At 44.9% G+C, this 16054-nt stretch overlaps 1 protein-coding gene across 15 annotated transcripts in view; it reads left to right on the top strand.

Annotated features, from left to right (window-relative positions):
• Nucleotides 1-14414, top strand: part of TENM2 (teneurin transmembrane protein 2) — a 1251785-nt gene extending 1237371 nt beyond the window's left edge. For 14 of the 15 annotated variants that reach the window (XM_043596358.1, XM_043596374.1, XM_043596352.1 and 11 more), the window contains 2 exons: nt 10502-10632; nt 12275-14414. In XM_043596358.1, the coding sequence (XP_043452293.1) occupies nt 10502-10632; nt 12275-13036 (893 nt within the window). In that variant the 3' untranslated portion in view covers nt 13037-14414. The remainder of the gene's footprint in view (nt 1-10501; nt 10633-12274) is intronic. The other variant, XM_043596450.1, reaches the window with a different exon arrangement.
• The last annotated feature ends 1640 nt before the right edge of the window (nt 14415-16054 follow it).

The raw sequence follows: 16054 nt of genomic DNA, 5'->3' as shown, positions 1-16054 counted from the left end.
AGGAAAGCAGACTTATGAAGGGGGAAATAATGGGACTCTGGTGTCAGAAATATCTGGTTCAAATTCTCTTCTACTTACAAGCCAAAGGACTTTGAGCTCAGTGTCTTAACTGTCTGAGCTGTAGTTTTCTTCTCTGTGAAAGGCACTAATAAACTAACCCCACAGGGTAACTGCAAGAAGTAAGTGTACTTAATACAGGTAAAGTTTAGTGCCTGGCAAATTTAGACAATCAATATTCACAAAAGAGTATCTGCTCATGCTATTACTATTATCTTGACAAATGAAGCATTAACCATAGGCATGAGATGACTAAGACCCAGTTCCTGACCTCACAACCAGGCTGCCAAGATACAAACACAAACAGCCAATGATAATGCAAAGCAGAATTAAATCTGTGCTACTGTATAGATGTCTGTTACCTATTCAACAAGCATTTGTACAGTGGCATTATGCTAGATTCTAGGGATACAAGGATGAACAAGACAAATGCCCTTCTCTCAAAGGGGTGTGTATGTGTGTGTAGATGACTTCAAATTTGAAAACTGTGACACAGTGCATAGAAGGGCCTCATGTCATACTGGGCATGAAGAATGAAGGGGATTTGGGTTGGCAGATATGAGCTCAAGGCTAAAGAAATACTATGAACAAAAGTCAAAAGGACATGGGAAGCTTGGAGAAGGGTATGGATAGAGAGGCTGAGGAGGGCAAATAATCTACTTCCTCACGAAAAGTGAGAAATTGGTAAAATGAGGGTCCCTATCCATCCATCCACATACCTCCATCTATCTTCCATCCATTCACCCATTCAACAAATATTTTCATAATATCTAACATAGACTAAGTACCAGAGATGCAGTGGAGAACAAGATAAAGTCCTTATCCTCAGGAAAATAAGAAAATCAGGATGGATGGATGGATAGATGCAAAGAGACCAACTTTCAGCAAGGAAGCCAGGGTCATCTCACCTGTCCATGCGTTATAGAGTAGAAACAGTAAGGACCCCAAGTCCAGGACCCTCCAAGTTCTGGGAAACCCACAGCTCTTGGCCATGAGCCAAGAAGACATCAAACCCAAAAGGTCCTTACCTTCAGGTGACCAGGGGTCACTTGCCCACCCTCAGAAATGGAAGCAGCAACTAGTTGAGCACAGGGCTGCCCTCAATGTCCCATGCTACAGAAAGATGACCTTAAAGATCAACTTGTGGCCATGTGGTATCTCATTATCAAGTTCCAGAGCCTTTGAAGTTGAGCCCAGCATTCCCCCTACAACTGAAGCAGCTGGTGCCCCTTGAGCACAGGAACTATGGGCAAGCTAGTTCCCTCCTGTTCTCCCCACCACACCTCATTGAGAGGTCCTGCCATGATCTCTCTTCCCCATGGCTCAGCATGACTTTTATCCCCCATTTCACTGCAGTTTCAAATTAAAGGACCTGTCAGGAAAACATACATATACATATCAGGTAAAAATAAGTGCTATGAGATAAAATAGGATAAGGTTTTAGTCAGAGAATGATGGGAAAGTTCTCCTATATTAAAGGTGCTCACAGAGGGCTATCTGAGGAGACAACATTTGAGCAGAGACCTTTATGAAGGGTGGAAGGAAACGAAGAGTGTTCAAGACATAGGAAGCAATGAGAATAGGAAGGTAGACCATGCCTATCTTAGCCTTAGGAAAAGAATTCCCTCACCCTCCAGACTGTGCTTCCCAAAGCCCTGGATAACTTAGGGATGAGGCAGCTAGTGTCAAATAAAAAGGAAGCCTTCTCAGAGTGGGCTGAATGGACACTTAGAGCTGCCAAGGCCCAAACAACATCATCCACAGAGCACAGTCAACCTCACTGACCCCCTCAGCTATTTTCCTGGTTCTTCTGAAAAGGACAATAAAGAATTATCAGAATTTTCTGAAAAGCAATATGCCTTTCCTCATTCCAGTGCTTCATGGAGACTCAATAAATGGGAATCAAAAAACTAAGTCCAACAAAATCGAATCCAGAAACCATTCAAAAGAGTCTAAAATAAAAGGTGGCATTAGAGAAGCACGTGTATAGAGCTGATGTGAACAGTCCAAGCTGGGGAAAGGAGGGCCCAGGCAGAGTCATAGCAGGCACAAGCCCACACCTGCTGCCCATTCAAGATGAGCTGCCCCCTGGAGAGAGGATCCCAGCAGAGAACACCAAATCATTCTCTGCTGTTTGAATGTTGGCTAATCTGTAAACCCCGTCTAAATTAGTCTTAATTTGCCACTTAGGAGACAAGCAGAGTGGTTGAACTTGCCGCTCACAATTTAAGCAGAAGTAATTAAGATGTAGTCAGGAGGAACACAGAGAACAGAACCTTCTCTCTCCAGTGCTCAAAAGAAATCATTGAATGTTTTGGAAACAGAGCTCTCTGAATGCAAGAGGCAGCTGCTGAGGCTGGGGGGAGGTTCTGCTTCCTCCTGAGAACCAAGTACGAAAGAGGACAGTGTTGAGTGCCCGTTAGACATCCAGGCTGGAGCAGAGGTGTAGCCATCCAGAGGGGTGAAAGAAGGCCAGAAGTGGTTCTTTTCCCACCCATGGGCTCCTAAGCAGCACCCTTTCCAACAAGTATTTTTTTAAGGTAATATGTTGACAATTAATGTATCTGTGATAAACAGGTATTAGGGGAAAGGATGTAAAAAAACATACTGGGAGGCAGACTCCCTCCCCCAACAACCTGCAGGGCCTCCGTCTTTTCCAGTTTGGACATCACAGGAAGCTCCTCAGTCCCGAACAAATGGGGACCTGTGCCCATCCCCATGTCTGGCCTGTAATTTAGGCCTGTTCATTCCGATGTTAGAACCCTAGGTACACCTCAAGACCCCAGTTTTGGCCTTGCTCCTCACTTCCTGTGTGACTTGGATGAGATCTTCAACTTTCTGAGGCTTTATTTCTTCATCAGCAAAAGGGTGCTAATAGCGCCCACCCCATGGGGCTATGAAAAGTAAATGAGTCCTTAAGTGTGAAATGCCTAGCGCAGTGCTAAGGCTAATAAAGGATAGGGATGCATTTGTTATTTACAGGCAGCCACAAACGTGGTGGAGTTCATAGGTGAGGGGTGGAGATGCCACCTTTGCATAATTTTCTAAGGAATGTGGGGAGGGGTCTCCAGATCCACCCTGAAACAGATCCAAACTCTGGCCTGAGTGGCACTGGTTCGGCAAACCTGAAGCCCCAGACAGATGTGAGCTAAGCAAATGTCCTAGGTGTCATCCGCCATGACTTGTATTTTCTTTCCACCCTTTCTTCTCCCTGGTGGGTCTGTGGGCTCACAAACCTCAGGCATCTGTGAGCATGATAGGGTTTTGTGGAGTTTAATTTCCCTAAGTGAAGAGGGAGCCACAACCTCTTTCTCACATTACCCTCTTCTCAGATCTACACTTAACACCTAAGATGCTGTTCTGACAGTGTTTTCAGAGACAGACAGTATGCTCCGTGGCCCCAACATAATCATGTACTCTGAAGAACATGAGAGAAGGACAGTAATGAGCCATTAGGAGCATCCACCCCGCTGGCTCCTGCCCCAGTGGCTCCCTCTCTACAGACTATTTAGGGAGCCTGTCACCAGATAACACTAATTACTTCAAAAAGGAAGAGGGGTGTTTGTGTGGTGCTGAAAGTGCCTTCTAGCAGAATGGAGGAGATGAGAATGTGAATAAACATTTCAGAATAGGTTTAGACTCCGAAACTAAGCCACGTTAGAAACTTTAAGGAAAGAAAAAGAAGGTAGATGACTTGTGCTATGGGTGTTCATGCGAATGGCCATTAAAGTTTCCAGTCTCAAAGGCAGGGGGTTCTCAACATCATCTCCTGAGTACTAAGGAGGGGTCCCTGCAGTGAAAATATCAGGATGGGGAGAGTCTTTGAGAGCAAGACCTCTCATGCCTTTCTGGGAATTCCCCACATACCCTATGTACCCCTGATGAAAGACAGGATGATTTTATATGGTGCACAGATGAGGTATTAAAGAACATGGAAACACAGATGAGGAAAGTTCGCCTCTTTAGTGCTTTTTATTCTTCCAATCCAGTCTAGGAAAGAGTCTCCACCCAATGCTGGTGTGTACTTCACACCTCATTAACACTTCCAATCTCCCCCTTTTAACGGAGAGAGCAGGTCTGAGACTTCCCTCAGGTAACAAAAATCCTTCTCTAATTTAATTGCATGGCTTTGTTTTCTTTAATTTTACAGTTATTCTGTTTGCATCAAGTGAGTCAGCTTTCCCATTTATGATAGTAACATAAAGTTTCTTTTTTTTTTTTTTAATTTTTTTTTTTTAACATTTATTTATTTTTGGGACAGAGAGAGACAGAGCATGAACGGGGGAGGGGCAGAGAGAGAGGGAGACACAGAATCGGAAGCAGGCTCCAGGCTCCGAGCCATCAGCCCAGAGCCCGACGCGGGGCTCGAACTCACGGACCGTGAGATCGTGACCTGAGCTGAAGTCGGACGCTTAACCGACTGAGCCACCCAGGCGCCCCTATAAAGTTTCTTTTTTAAAATGGACTTAAGTGAGGGCACCTGGGTGGTTCTGTCAGTTAAGCATTCAACTCGATTTCAGCCAACGTCATGATCCCATGGTTTGTGGATTCAAGCCCTGAATTGGGCTCTGTGCTGACAGCATGGTGCCTGCTTGAGATTCTCTCTCTACCCCTCCCCATTTACCTGCGTGCTGTCAAGTTTGTTTATTTTTGAGGGGGGGAAGAGGGTCATGCATGCACATGATGGGGGAGGGGCAGAGAGAGAAGGGGACAGAAAGAGGATCCAAAGCCAGCTCTGCGCTGACAGAATACCCAATGCAAGCCTCAAACTCAGAAACCATGAGATCATGACCTGAGCAGAAGTTGGATGCTCAACCAACTGAGCCACCCAGGTGCCCCTAAGTTTATTTATTTTGAGGGAAGCCTGGGTGGCTCAGTTAGTTGAGCGTCTAACCCTTGATTTTTGACTCAGGTCATGATCTCACAGTTCTATGAGTTTGACCCCCACATCAGGCTCTGTGCTGACAGCACAGAACCTACTTGGGATTCTCCCTCACTCTCTGCCCCTCCCCTGCTCATGCTCTGTCTCTCTCAAAATAAATAAACTTGAATGAATAAACAAACATTAGAAAGTAAAAATAAAATGGGCTTAAATGGAACAGGCAGATTTGTTTTTTCAATCAGTAACTAAATACCTGGATATGGCAAAACAATTGCACTGAGTAACTATGAATATCCAAAGTGGGGAAATTTATCCTCCACAGCAGCCAGCACCTACCTTGCACAGAATAGGTGCTCTGTAAATATAGGATCATTGCTGGATTAGAGACAGGCTTCTCACTGCTTGATGCAAACACACTTCTTAAGGCAACTGCAAATCTGTATTCTTAAATGACTCTTATATGGGCTATCCCTAACAGAGTAGTTACCAAGTTAGTGAAGGAACTAGTCTGTGCCTAAGGATGATGGTTGGACTGTGGATCCCAGATTCCCTCTCATCAGAAGGTTCTTTTATGCCTATATATTTAGTAGCAAAGCTAACATTAAAACCCTCACAGCAGTCCCAGGGCAGGAAGTCTTCTTAACCTCTTCAGAAGTATTCTCTTAGGTACCATTAGTTCCTCTGTCAAACTTACACTAGTCAGGGCAGCTTTTGCCACGTACATTCAGTGTTCTTTCATTCATTCACTCCATGGAAACTTACCGATCACCTATTTTGTGCCAGGCATTATCATAGGACCTGGGAGGGCATCAGCTGATAAAACAAAGCTTTTACCTCCCTGCCTGGAAGGAAATTACATTCTGAGAGAGACAAACAGTAAACAATAAGTACACAAATGATACAGCGTGTTAGAATGTGATTACTTTAGGGACAGAGGGGTGGAGACAATGAACAGAGTAAGGGGACTTGGCATTGCTGGTGGTGGAGAAGGGGGACAGATTTTAAATGTGGTGGTTGGGTTTGTCTTATTGAAGAGGCAACATTTGAACAAGACTTAAAAGAGGTCAGAAAACCAGAAAATACTTTTAGGGAAGTACACTCTGGGCAGAGGAGTTTGTCGATGCAAAGCCAAGATGAGTGTGTGCCTGACATGTTCCAGAAACAGCATCAAGGCTGGAGCTGTGTGAGCAAGGAAGAGAAAGGGAGAACCTGAGGTCCAACAGATAATGAGTGCCCTTATAGACCAGTAGGAAGACTTTGGCTTCTTCACTGAGAAAAAAAGGGGGTTTCCTGGAGTGTTCTCAGCAGAGGCATGGCATGGTCTACTCCAGGTTTAAAGGCTCGTTCTGGGAGCACCTAGGTGGCTCATTTGGTTGAATGTCTGACTCGTGATTTCAGCTCAGGTCATCATCCCAGGGTCATGGGATTGAGCTCCACGTCAGGCTCTGCATTGAGCATGGAGCCTGCTTGGGTTTCTCCGTCTCCCTCTGCCCCTCTCTCCTGCTTATGCTCTCTCACTTCTCTCTTTCTAAAATAAAAAAAATAAAATAAAGCCTGGTTCTGTCTTATCTGCTATGCTGGTAAGACATTGTGGGGCAGCAAGATGGAAGCAGGGAGGCCACTTAGAAGTCCAGGTGAGGGATGATGGGCCAAGGTCAAGGTGGTGAAGTGACAAGAAATGGACACAGATTCTGGGTCTGTTTTAAAAGTAAAAGTAGAGGATTTCACCCTTTACTCGGCAATTCAGCAATTTCACACCTAAGTTTGTATATAAGCAAGAGAACTGAAAATGGGTTTTCAAACAAAAATCTGTGAGTAAAACCTACCCAGATATCCATTAACTGATGAATGGATAAAGAAAATGTGGTATATACAAACAATGGAATATTATTAGCCATAAAAAGAAATGAACTATTGGTACATGCTACAACAAGGATGAACCTTGAATACATTAAGTGAAAGAAGCCAGACACAAAAGGTCACATATTGTATGATTGCGTTTATAAGAAATGTCCAGAATAGGCAAATGCACAGAGATAGAAAGCAGTTTGGTGGTGGTCAGGGACTGAGGGGAAAGGAGAATGTAGAACGACTGCTAATAGGTATAAGGCTTCTTTTTGAGGTGATGAAAATGTTCTGGAATTAAAGAGTAATGATGGTTGTACAACATTGTGGATATACTAGAAGCCACTGAACTCTGCACTTTAAAATGATTAAAATGATGAATTTTATGTTATGTGAATATTACCTCAATAAAAAAAAGTAGAGGATTTATCAGTAGATTTAGATGTGGAGAGCAAGGAAAAGAAAGGAGTTAAGGATGGTAGCTGGAAGGTTGGAGTGGGGCCATTATCTGGGATGGAAAAGTCTGTGATGGGACAGGTTTGGGGAGGAAGATCAGGGGTCCAGTTTTGGACAAAACTTTGAAATGTAATTAGATATATTAGTTTAGAGTTCAAGGGGAGACACAGGATGGAGATAAAAATTTTGGAGTCAGCATCAGCATTTAGATGGTAGCTAGGGCCCTAAGGATGGATAAGATAACCATGTTTGTGAGAGTAGATAGAGTGGAGATGTTCAGAGACTGAGTCTAGGGCATTCCAACATTAAAGAGATCAGGAGGGGGAAACTGGGTGGCTCAGTCAGTTAAGCGTTTAACTTCAGTTCGGGTCATGATCTCGCAGTCCATGAGTTCGGGCCCCACATCCAGCTCTCTGACAGCTCAGAGCCTGGACCCTGCTTCATATTCTGTGTCTCCCTCTCTCTCTCTGCCCCTCCCCACCTCACACTCTCTCTCTCAAAAACAAATGAACATTAAAAATTTTTTTTAAAAAGAGATCATGAGGCAGATGAAGAGGAACCAAGAAGGGACAAAGAATGGCTACCACAGTAGGAGAAGGACAAGCAAGTGAATGTGTTGGCCAGAAAGTCAAGAAGAAAATGAAAGCAGGAGCATTCAACCTGTCAAATATTTCTGATAAGTCAAATAAGATAAGGACCCAAGATTAACATATGACTTAGCAACATGGAGGTCATTCATGACCTTAACAAGAGTTGGTTCAGTGGAATAGTTGGGGACAAAGTCTGGTTCAAAGGAGAATAGGAAACAAGAAGTGGAAAGAATTATTTTAATCTTGAGAAGTTTTTATCAAGGAGAGTGAAAGAAAAGATGGTAGCAAATGGGAGAATAGGGACAATAAATTTATTTTTATATAATTTTTAATATAAATTTTAATATAAATATTTGAGAGAAAGAGAGAGCGTGGATGCATAAGGTGGAGAAAGGCAGAGAGAGGAAGAGAGAGAGAATCCCAAGCAGGCTCCATGCTGTCAGGCAGAGCCCAACATGGGGCTCCACCTCACAAACCATGCTATCATGACCTGAGACAAAATCAAGAGTCAGACACTTAACCAACTGAGCCACCAGGTGCCCCAGGAATTTCTTTTAAGGTGGACATTTGGTAGCGTTTTTGTATGCTGACAGGGTTGATCCATTGGAAGAGGGAATAATTTGGTGCCATGGGGAAGAGAGAGAGAATTGCTGGAGTGATATCCTTGGGTGGGCAAGAAAAGATGCTACCAACTGCACACACGGAGGGTTGACTTTAACAGCTCATCTAGATTAACAAGAAAAAGGTGGGAAATACGGGTACCGATGCTGGAAGGCCAGTAAATGTGATGAGAGTTTAGGGGAATTCTCCTCTGGCTGCATCAGGGTGTTTTTGTTTTTGTTTTCAGAATAGGAAACAATGTCAGCTGCTCTAGTGAGAAGGGAAAGCAGATGTTGAGGGTGTTAGGGGAGAGGAGAAATGTAACATCACCCAGCAGAATGGGAGATTGACTGATGGAGGAAGGGAATATTGTCAGGCAGCGGGAAGGCACAATTGAGGTTCACGGTCAAGAATTTAAAGGGACACCAGTCAGTGTAGTTAAGTTTGTTTCTCCAGACATATTCAGCTGCACAGGTCCAAATAAGGAATGGGAAAACATGTGGATTTAACCAAAATTGTGATTTTCACCGAGCAAGTGATAAAGTGAGAACGGGACACAGGATCTGGGAATATATGCAAGGAATGATTCTAATGATTGGCTATGGATATGTGCTAGGTAAGAAAAAAGACCAACATGTTGAGGAACAGGGACAAGAAGCTCAGGAGGTTTTGAAGGTCCCAGGGAGGGGGAGAGAGGATCAAGGAGCATGGGTGTCAAGTTACAAAATGAGTAAACTAGAAAGGAGTCCAGGTGGTGGTCAGAGGGTGATGTGCATGATTGAGATAATGGTAGATCAGAATCATTGGTGATGACAGGGTCCAGAGGATGAATATGGGGGTTGGGGGAGGGGGCATCGAAGGAATGAAGAGGCCAGAAAGTTGGAAGGATTAATCCTTATATAAGGAAGTCACTAAGAACGAATTTAGAAACAGGTGGAGAGAAGGACAGTGGAGCAGGAAATCACCAAGAAATTGCAGGTGAGTGAGTGGCCCAGGGGTCAGTAATGACTGCAACAAGGAGCACTTGTACCTCCAGGCCCAGCAACGGTAGGAGAAGTGGAGAGACATAGGGCATGATGTTGGGGTACCCATTATAAACAGGGATAAGGAGCATAAAAGGGAGATTCCTGCTGGGCTCCAGGCCGGTGCCATGAGTGAGACTTTGAGTGCTCAAGGGATTCATGTCCCAGGCTCTCTGCTGATCACTGTGAAAGGAGACAAGGCAGCCTGAGGGCCTCGGCCTTACTCTGAGAGCCTGAATCAGTCAATGGACAGCAGGACCATGGGGCAAGAGATAGAATTCCCAAAACAAGGGACTCAGTCATGACCCTGGCAGGGGAAGGGAAGTCTTACTCTGGGCATGCAAGAGCACTCTCCTGGCCTCTCTCTGAAGAGTAGGTACCTGAAAAAAAGGGTCTCAGGAGCCAGAAGACTTTGGGCCTTCCATATACCTTTGGAACACCCTTTCTATAAAAAGCCAGCCTCAGGGCAGCCTCCTACCCCTGCCAATGTCTTACGTAGTGTTAATAATCATCACTTATCCATCTAGTTGATCATTGTATGTCCATCTTCCAAACACATTAACTGGCCTATCACAGATGCCTCCTTAAATACTTGCCAAGTGAAGGAGTTCATATTTATTGAGCTAGCTATGTCCCAGGTACTGTGACAAGTCCTTTACATGGATTTCTCCTTCAACCTTCACAACAACCCAACAACACTGGTCTAGCTATCATCCCAATTCACATCTGAAGAACCTGAAACTTGGAGAGGGGCAGGAACTTACCCAAGGTCACAAAGTAAGGGGAATCAAAACTAGATCTTCAGCCAGCACTGGCCTCCTACATCACCACATGGGGGTTATCAAGTGACCAAGGTTGGAAGAACATCCTTCCTAGGACCCATGTAAAGCAGCTCTGGGTCCAGACCAGGAGACCTTCACAAGCTCTTGCCTCCCTCCCCTGCTGGACTCCACACCCAACCACCCATTTTGTTTTGTTCTCTCCCCAAGATCCTCAACTGCTTTCCATCCATCATGATTCAGAAATCTTTATTTTTGTTTCCACCATAGATGTGAAAAGCTGGCTTGTGATGTTTGGATTTCAGCTTAGCAACATAATTCCTGGCTTCCCAAGAGCCAAAATGTATTTCGTGCCTCCTCCCTATGAATTGTCAGAGAGTCAAGCCAGTGAGAATGGACAGGTAAGCGGAGGTTCCTGCCAAGAATATGAATTATTGTCCTCATTCCCTGTTGCAGACAGAACCGCATGGGAGCCAAGGGCACATCAGTAGGGGAGGAAAACATCAGAGCTGGGTATAAAAAGGTGCCTGAAACATTGTGACTTCCCAGGAAAGCGAATGTCAGGGCTATCACCTGTCTGGCGCAGCAAATATTTCTTCCCAACCTCAATTATGACCTTAATTGTGGTATCATTATCTGTTCAGTATATACCCTTGAGTCACTCCTTGATTAACAATAGCACCGAGAAACCTAGTAGCAACCTACCATCTGCACTGCCTATAAGATCATAACCCTTTTGGCTTTTATGGGACATAATATAACTGTGGTTTGCAGTTTCTATCCCATTAAAGAACATTTTTATGCCTGACATAAAACCTCAGCGTTTTATGGCCCAAATGTATACAGATTGAGTTTTCAGAACATAATTTGTGCTTGGGTCTTTCAGTGATGACCGAGAGGTGGTCAGTTTCCATTTGGGTGCTGCGGAGACACTGGCACGGTCAGACAGGAGGGGTGGGCAACAGTGTTCAGATAACCCCTGTTACAGAACAGTGCCCAGCAACATAAAAGTCTGAAAGGTCTCAGCTGCTCTGAATAATCATCCACACTGTGTAACTAGAGAGAGACAAGGAGGAGCTGGTGGGTAATTGAGAACAACGTCCTCTCAGCTCTGCCCTTCGGGGACCACTCAGTGGATGAATAGCCATCATTTCTCTCATTTATCTAAGTGCTATTACCTCCCAAACACAGCCTCTTCCATTATCCCAGCCTGTCCCCCAACCACCAATTGAGAGGAGTTGTAATTTGTGAGTAGAGAGCTCAAGGCCAAGGAGATAATGGTGATTTCGTCCCTCTGCAGAACTGGGGCTAGGATCCAAAGCAAACGACTCAAAGCCCAGGGATATTCCCTCTGGCCCACAGTGCCAGAACCTCTTAGTCTGGTGCTTCTGAAACATTAATATGCACACAAACCACCTAGGGTATGCCTCGTTAAGATGTAGCTTCTGACTCAGTAGGCCTGGAATAAGGCCTGAGATTCTGTTTTTCTAACAAGGCAGGTCCCAGCGATTCTTCTGCTGCTAGCCATGCTTTGAGTAGCAAGGTCTTAACCCAAGGAAGTTAATGAATGCTCAGGGCATTGGCCTCGAAAAAAATCTAGGTCACAGCAGCAGGGTTCATAGCTTCTCAAACAAACACCCTGCCCTACAGGTCAGGATAGTCCTGGGTCTGAAGTGTGCAAGGCAGCTGCCAAACCATCTGAGGGCAGAGTGACTCTCTCTTCTCCAATAATGGAGAGACATGGTAAGTGGGTAGGCCTGGGTATAGATGTCAGCAAGGTGGCAAACGTCTGTACTGTCTTTTTAGTTAGGGTCACGGTTACAAGGCGGACAGGTCACACCATCAGAGCACTGGGAACCAGCCAGCCTCTGCTAGTTTCAAAAGGTAGGACGTATTAGCTGGCATCGTTACAGATAGAAGACTAGTTCTTACAGGGAGTCCAAGCATTCCCCTTTCTGAGCCTTTTTTTAATGAGCTTCTTGGCCCATGCAAAGAGCTGCCCAGACCATCATCTCAGCCTTCTGTGTTTTCTTCTGCCCACAGCTCATTACAGGTGTCCAGCAGACAACTGAGAGGCATAATCAGGCCTTCATGGCTCTGGAAGGGCAAGTTATCTCGAAAAAGCTCCATGCCAACATCCGAGAGAAAGCAGGCCACTGGTTTGCCACCACCACACCCATCATCGGCAAAGGCGTCATGTTTGCCATCAAAGAAGGACAAGTGACTACCGGCGTGTCCAGCATTGCCAGCGAGGACAGCCGCAAGGTGGCTTCCGTGCTGAACAATGCCTATTACCTGGACAAGATGCACTACAGCATTGAAGGCAAGGACACCCACTACTTTGTGAAGATTGGCTCGGCCGACGGTGATCTGGTCACACTGGGCACCACCATCGGCCGCAAGGTGCTAGAGAGCGGGGTAAATGTGACCGTGTCGCAGCCCACACTGCTAGTCAACGGCAGGACTCGAAGGTTCACCAACATTGAATTCCAGTACTCCACGCTGCTGCTCAGTATCCGCTACGGCCTCACCCCCGACACCCTGGACGAAGAGAAGGCCCGCGTCCTGGACCAGGCGAGACAGAGGGCCCTGGGCACTGCCTGGGCCAAGGAGCAGCAGAAAGCCAGGGATGGGCGAGAGGGGAGCCGCCTGTGGACTGAGGGCGAGAAGCAGCAGCTCCTGAGCACGGGACGTGTGCAAGGTTATGAGGGGTATTACGTGCTTCCTGTAGAGCAATACCCAGAGCTTGCAGACAGTAGCAGCAACATCCAGTTTTTAAGACAGAATGAGATGGGAAAGAGGTAACAAAATAATCTGCTGCCATTCCCTGTCTGGATGGCTTGGCGGGAGTAACTGTTATCTCCTCTCCTAAGGAGATGAAGACCTAACAGGGGCACTAAGGCCGGGCTGCTTTAGGATACCAAGTGGCAAGGAAGCTCACATTTTTTGAGTTCAAATGCTACTATCCAAGCAAGAAGTCCCACATTCTGAAGTAGACTAAAGCCTGGCTGAAAATTCTGAGGAAAACAAAACAAATGAATGAATGAACAAACACACAAAATGTTTCAAGTTCCCCTAAAATATGACCCACTTGTTCTGGGTCTACACAGGAAAAAAAAAAAAAAAAAAAAAAAAAAAAAAAAAGACGCGAAATGTCTAAAAGGAACAAGAGAACAGAAAAACAAAACACAAAAAAAAAACAAAAAACAAAAAACAAAACATGTACACACGACTGAAAAACAAAGACGTGAAGACGAGAAGGCCTCCTATTCTATTACCTCACTCATCCACACGTGAGCGACGCAGACACATCCACCAGGGCCAGCGTCACAGACCAGCTGAGGAAACCGATTCAGACTGCTTGTTGGACAAATACCACAGACGTTTTCATTTCAACCAGTACAGGTGCATTGAAAACACGACTTTGGGGGTGATTTGTGTGTAGCGACCGGGGAGGGGGGGATACAAGTGAAAGAGTGAGCACTGGAAATACTTTTTAAAGAAAGAAAAAAAAAACTAAAAACACACACACAAAAAAGGAAATTACTATCAAAAAATCAAAGCGAGATAATACCGTTCAGCACTTAACTCTCAGGTCCCAACTTAGTCCGGCCTGAGTTAATTTATTTGAGCGCAGAGTGTACAATTTAATTCAAAATGGTGGCTATAATCACTACAGATAAATTTCATACTCTTTTGTCTTTGAAGATTCCATTGTGGACAGTAATACGCAGTTACAGGGTGTAGTCTGTTTAGATTCCGTAGTTCGTGGGTATCAGTTGCAGTAGAGGTGTGGCATTGTGACACTCTTGCTAATGGGCACCACTTCAGATCACCCTGTACATACATAAGCCTCAAGGCACAATCACCGTTTCAGATTTTAAATTATTAGTGTGTTTGTTTGGTCCAGAAACTGAGACAATCACATGACAGTCACCACGAGGAGAGAAAATAAAAAATTAAAAAAAAAAAAAAAACCACAAAAAAATAAAAAATAAAAAAAAAGTCTAATAAGAACTTTGGTACAGGAACTTTTTTGTAATATACATGTATGAATTGTTCATCGAGTTTTTATATTAATTTTAATTTGCTGCTAAGCAAAGACTAGGGACAGGCAAAGATAATTTATGGCAAAGTGTTTAAATTGTTTATACATAAATAAAGTCTCTAAAACTCCTGTGGACACTGGTCTTCTGTGGAAATGCTTTGAGGTGAGGAAAATGTAAAGGCTGATGGAGGAAAAGGGAGCTTCCTAGACATACAGGCTGAGCTGGTATTTCAAACTTTGGGAGGAACTTTTGTTAGAAGGCAGCTCAATGCTCCCCAAACTGCTCTGAGTGCTAGAATGATCTCTGCCTACATCTGCAGCCCCCTTTTCTGCATGGATCAGAAGTGAGAAAAGTCTGGGCCTGGGGCTGGATCCATGCATGGGTGGGTCCCTCCAGCCCTCAAGGGACAGTCAGGCTTCTCCCTGATGCCACATTCTACTTCCAGGAAGTGCTGACAGGAAGTGAGGGCAAACCCTCTCACCTCACTGGGAGATGTGCATGTATTTGTGTGTGTTTATATTTTCTTCCAGATTAATTTACTCCCATATTTGCACACTTGGGGCAACCCAAATAAGGAGAACACTTATGATTTAGATGAATTTTCTTCCACCAAGGCCACAGAGGAATACCATAATCAATAGCTAATATTTATTGATGCTTACTAATGCCAAGAACAGTGCTAAGTGCTCTGCACACAATATTTTCATTTAATCCTCACCTTTCATTCATTCAGCAACATTATAGAGAGAGCTTGTCATGTGCCAGGTCCTGTGCTAAGTTCTGGGGATAAAGGAGGTGGGCAGGCATAAACATGGGTCCTCGCCTCTTGAAACTAAGGGCCAAGGATGTAAACAGATGATAGTCAAATCATTACACTAAGCAGTGAAAATGGCAGGGGTATTAAGCGCCAAGAAGGATAGATGTATAAAGCTATGGAAGCACATTACTGGAGAGGTGACCTAGAGTGAGAACATCACAGAAGTTGCTGGGGGCTGAAAGAGTTAACCAGGTGAAGAGACTAAAAAGCATTCCAGACCTAGGGAACAGAATATCCAAAGGATCTGTGGTGAGACAGTCTGAACTCAAAAGAGGTTAGCAGGAACCGGAAGATGCACAGATTAAAAAGAAAAAAAACCCTTCAGTCTTTCTTTCATTAAAAACAAGAGAGAGTCTTTTCATAAACAAGTGCTCTGGACACAGTATGGCTGACGTGGTCATCTGTGTGAGGTGAAGCAGAAGGCTGGTGGCCACTGACCTGATATGAAGGCATTTGGGACTTCAGAAGGAAATGGAAGTGCATTGAGTGGCTGGATTGCAAGGACAAGCTCCTGGTAGCATTCATTCTGCAGGTGAGGAAACTAAAGCCAATTATCCACAGCCAGTAAGTGGTGGAATAAGATTCAAGCCTAGCTGTGGCTGACTTCAAGGCCTCCCCAGGAGGTCTAGGGAGGACACCACCGAGACCCTTCCAGTGCTTCGAGTCACTGCTGCCTTCCCAGTCATCCAGCCAGGCCAGGGGTGGTTTCCCCAGGCAGAAGGAAAGGGAGAGAGAGGCAAGGCTGGCCTGCTTTACACCAGGTTGTCAAGTCTCATGGGCCCTGTTAGCATTATCAGCACAACAGGCGAGGCTTCAGTAAACCACACAGGGGAACAAACACGTTTCAGACAACTTCCCTCTCAGAAGCATATGTGAACACTTTTGCCAAGTGCCGTGAATTTGCACCATTTCCCTTCAGGAGGGAGGCAGGAATCAGTTCCTCCTATGTGCTTTGGT

Source organism: Prionailurus bengalensis, chromosome A1 (genome assembly GCF_016509475.1).
Source record: "Prionailurus bengalensis isolate Pbe53 chromosome A1, Fcat_Pben_1.1_paternal_pri, whole genome shotgun sequence".
Classification (NCBI taxonomy): Eukaryota; Metazoa; Chordata; class Mammalia; order Carnivora; family Felidae; genus Prionailurus; species Prionailurus bengalensis.
This window is presented reverse-complemented; position numbering and strand designations above follow the sequence as displayed.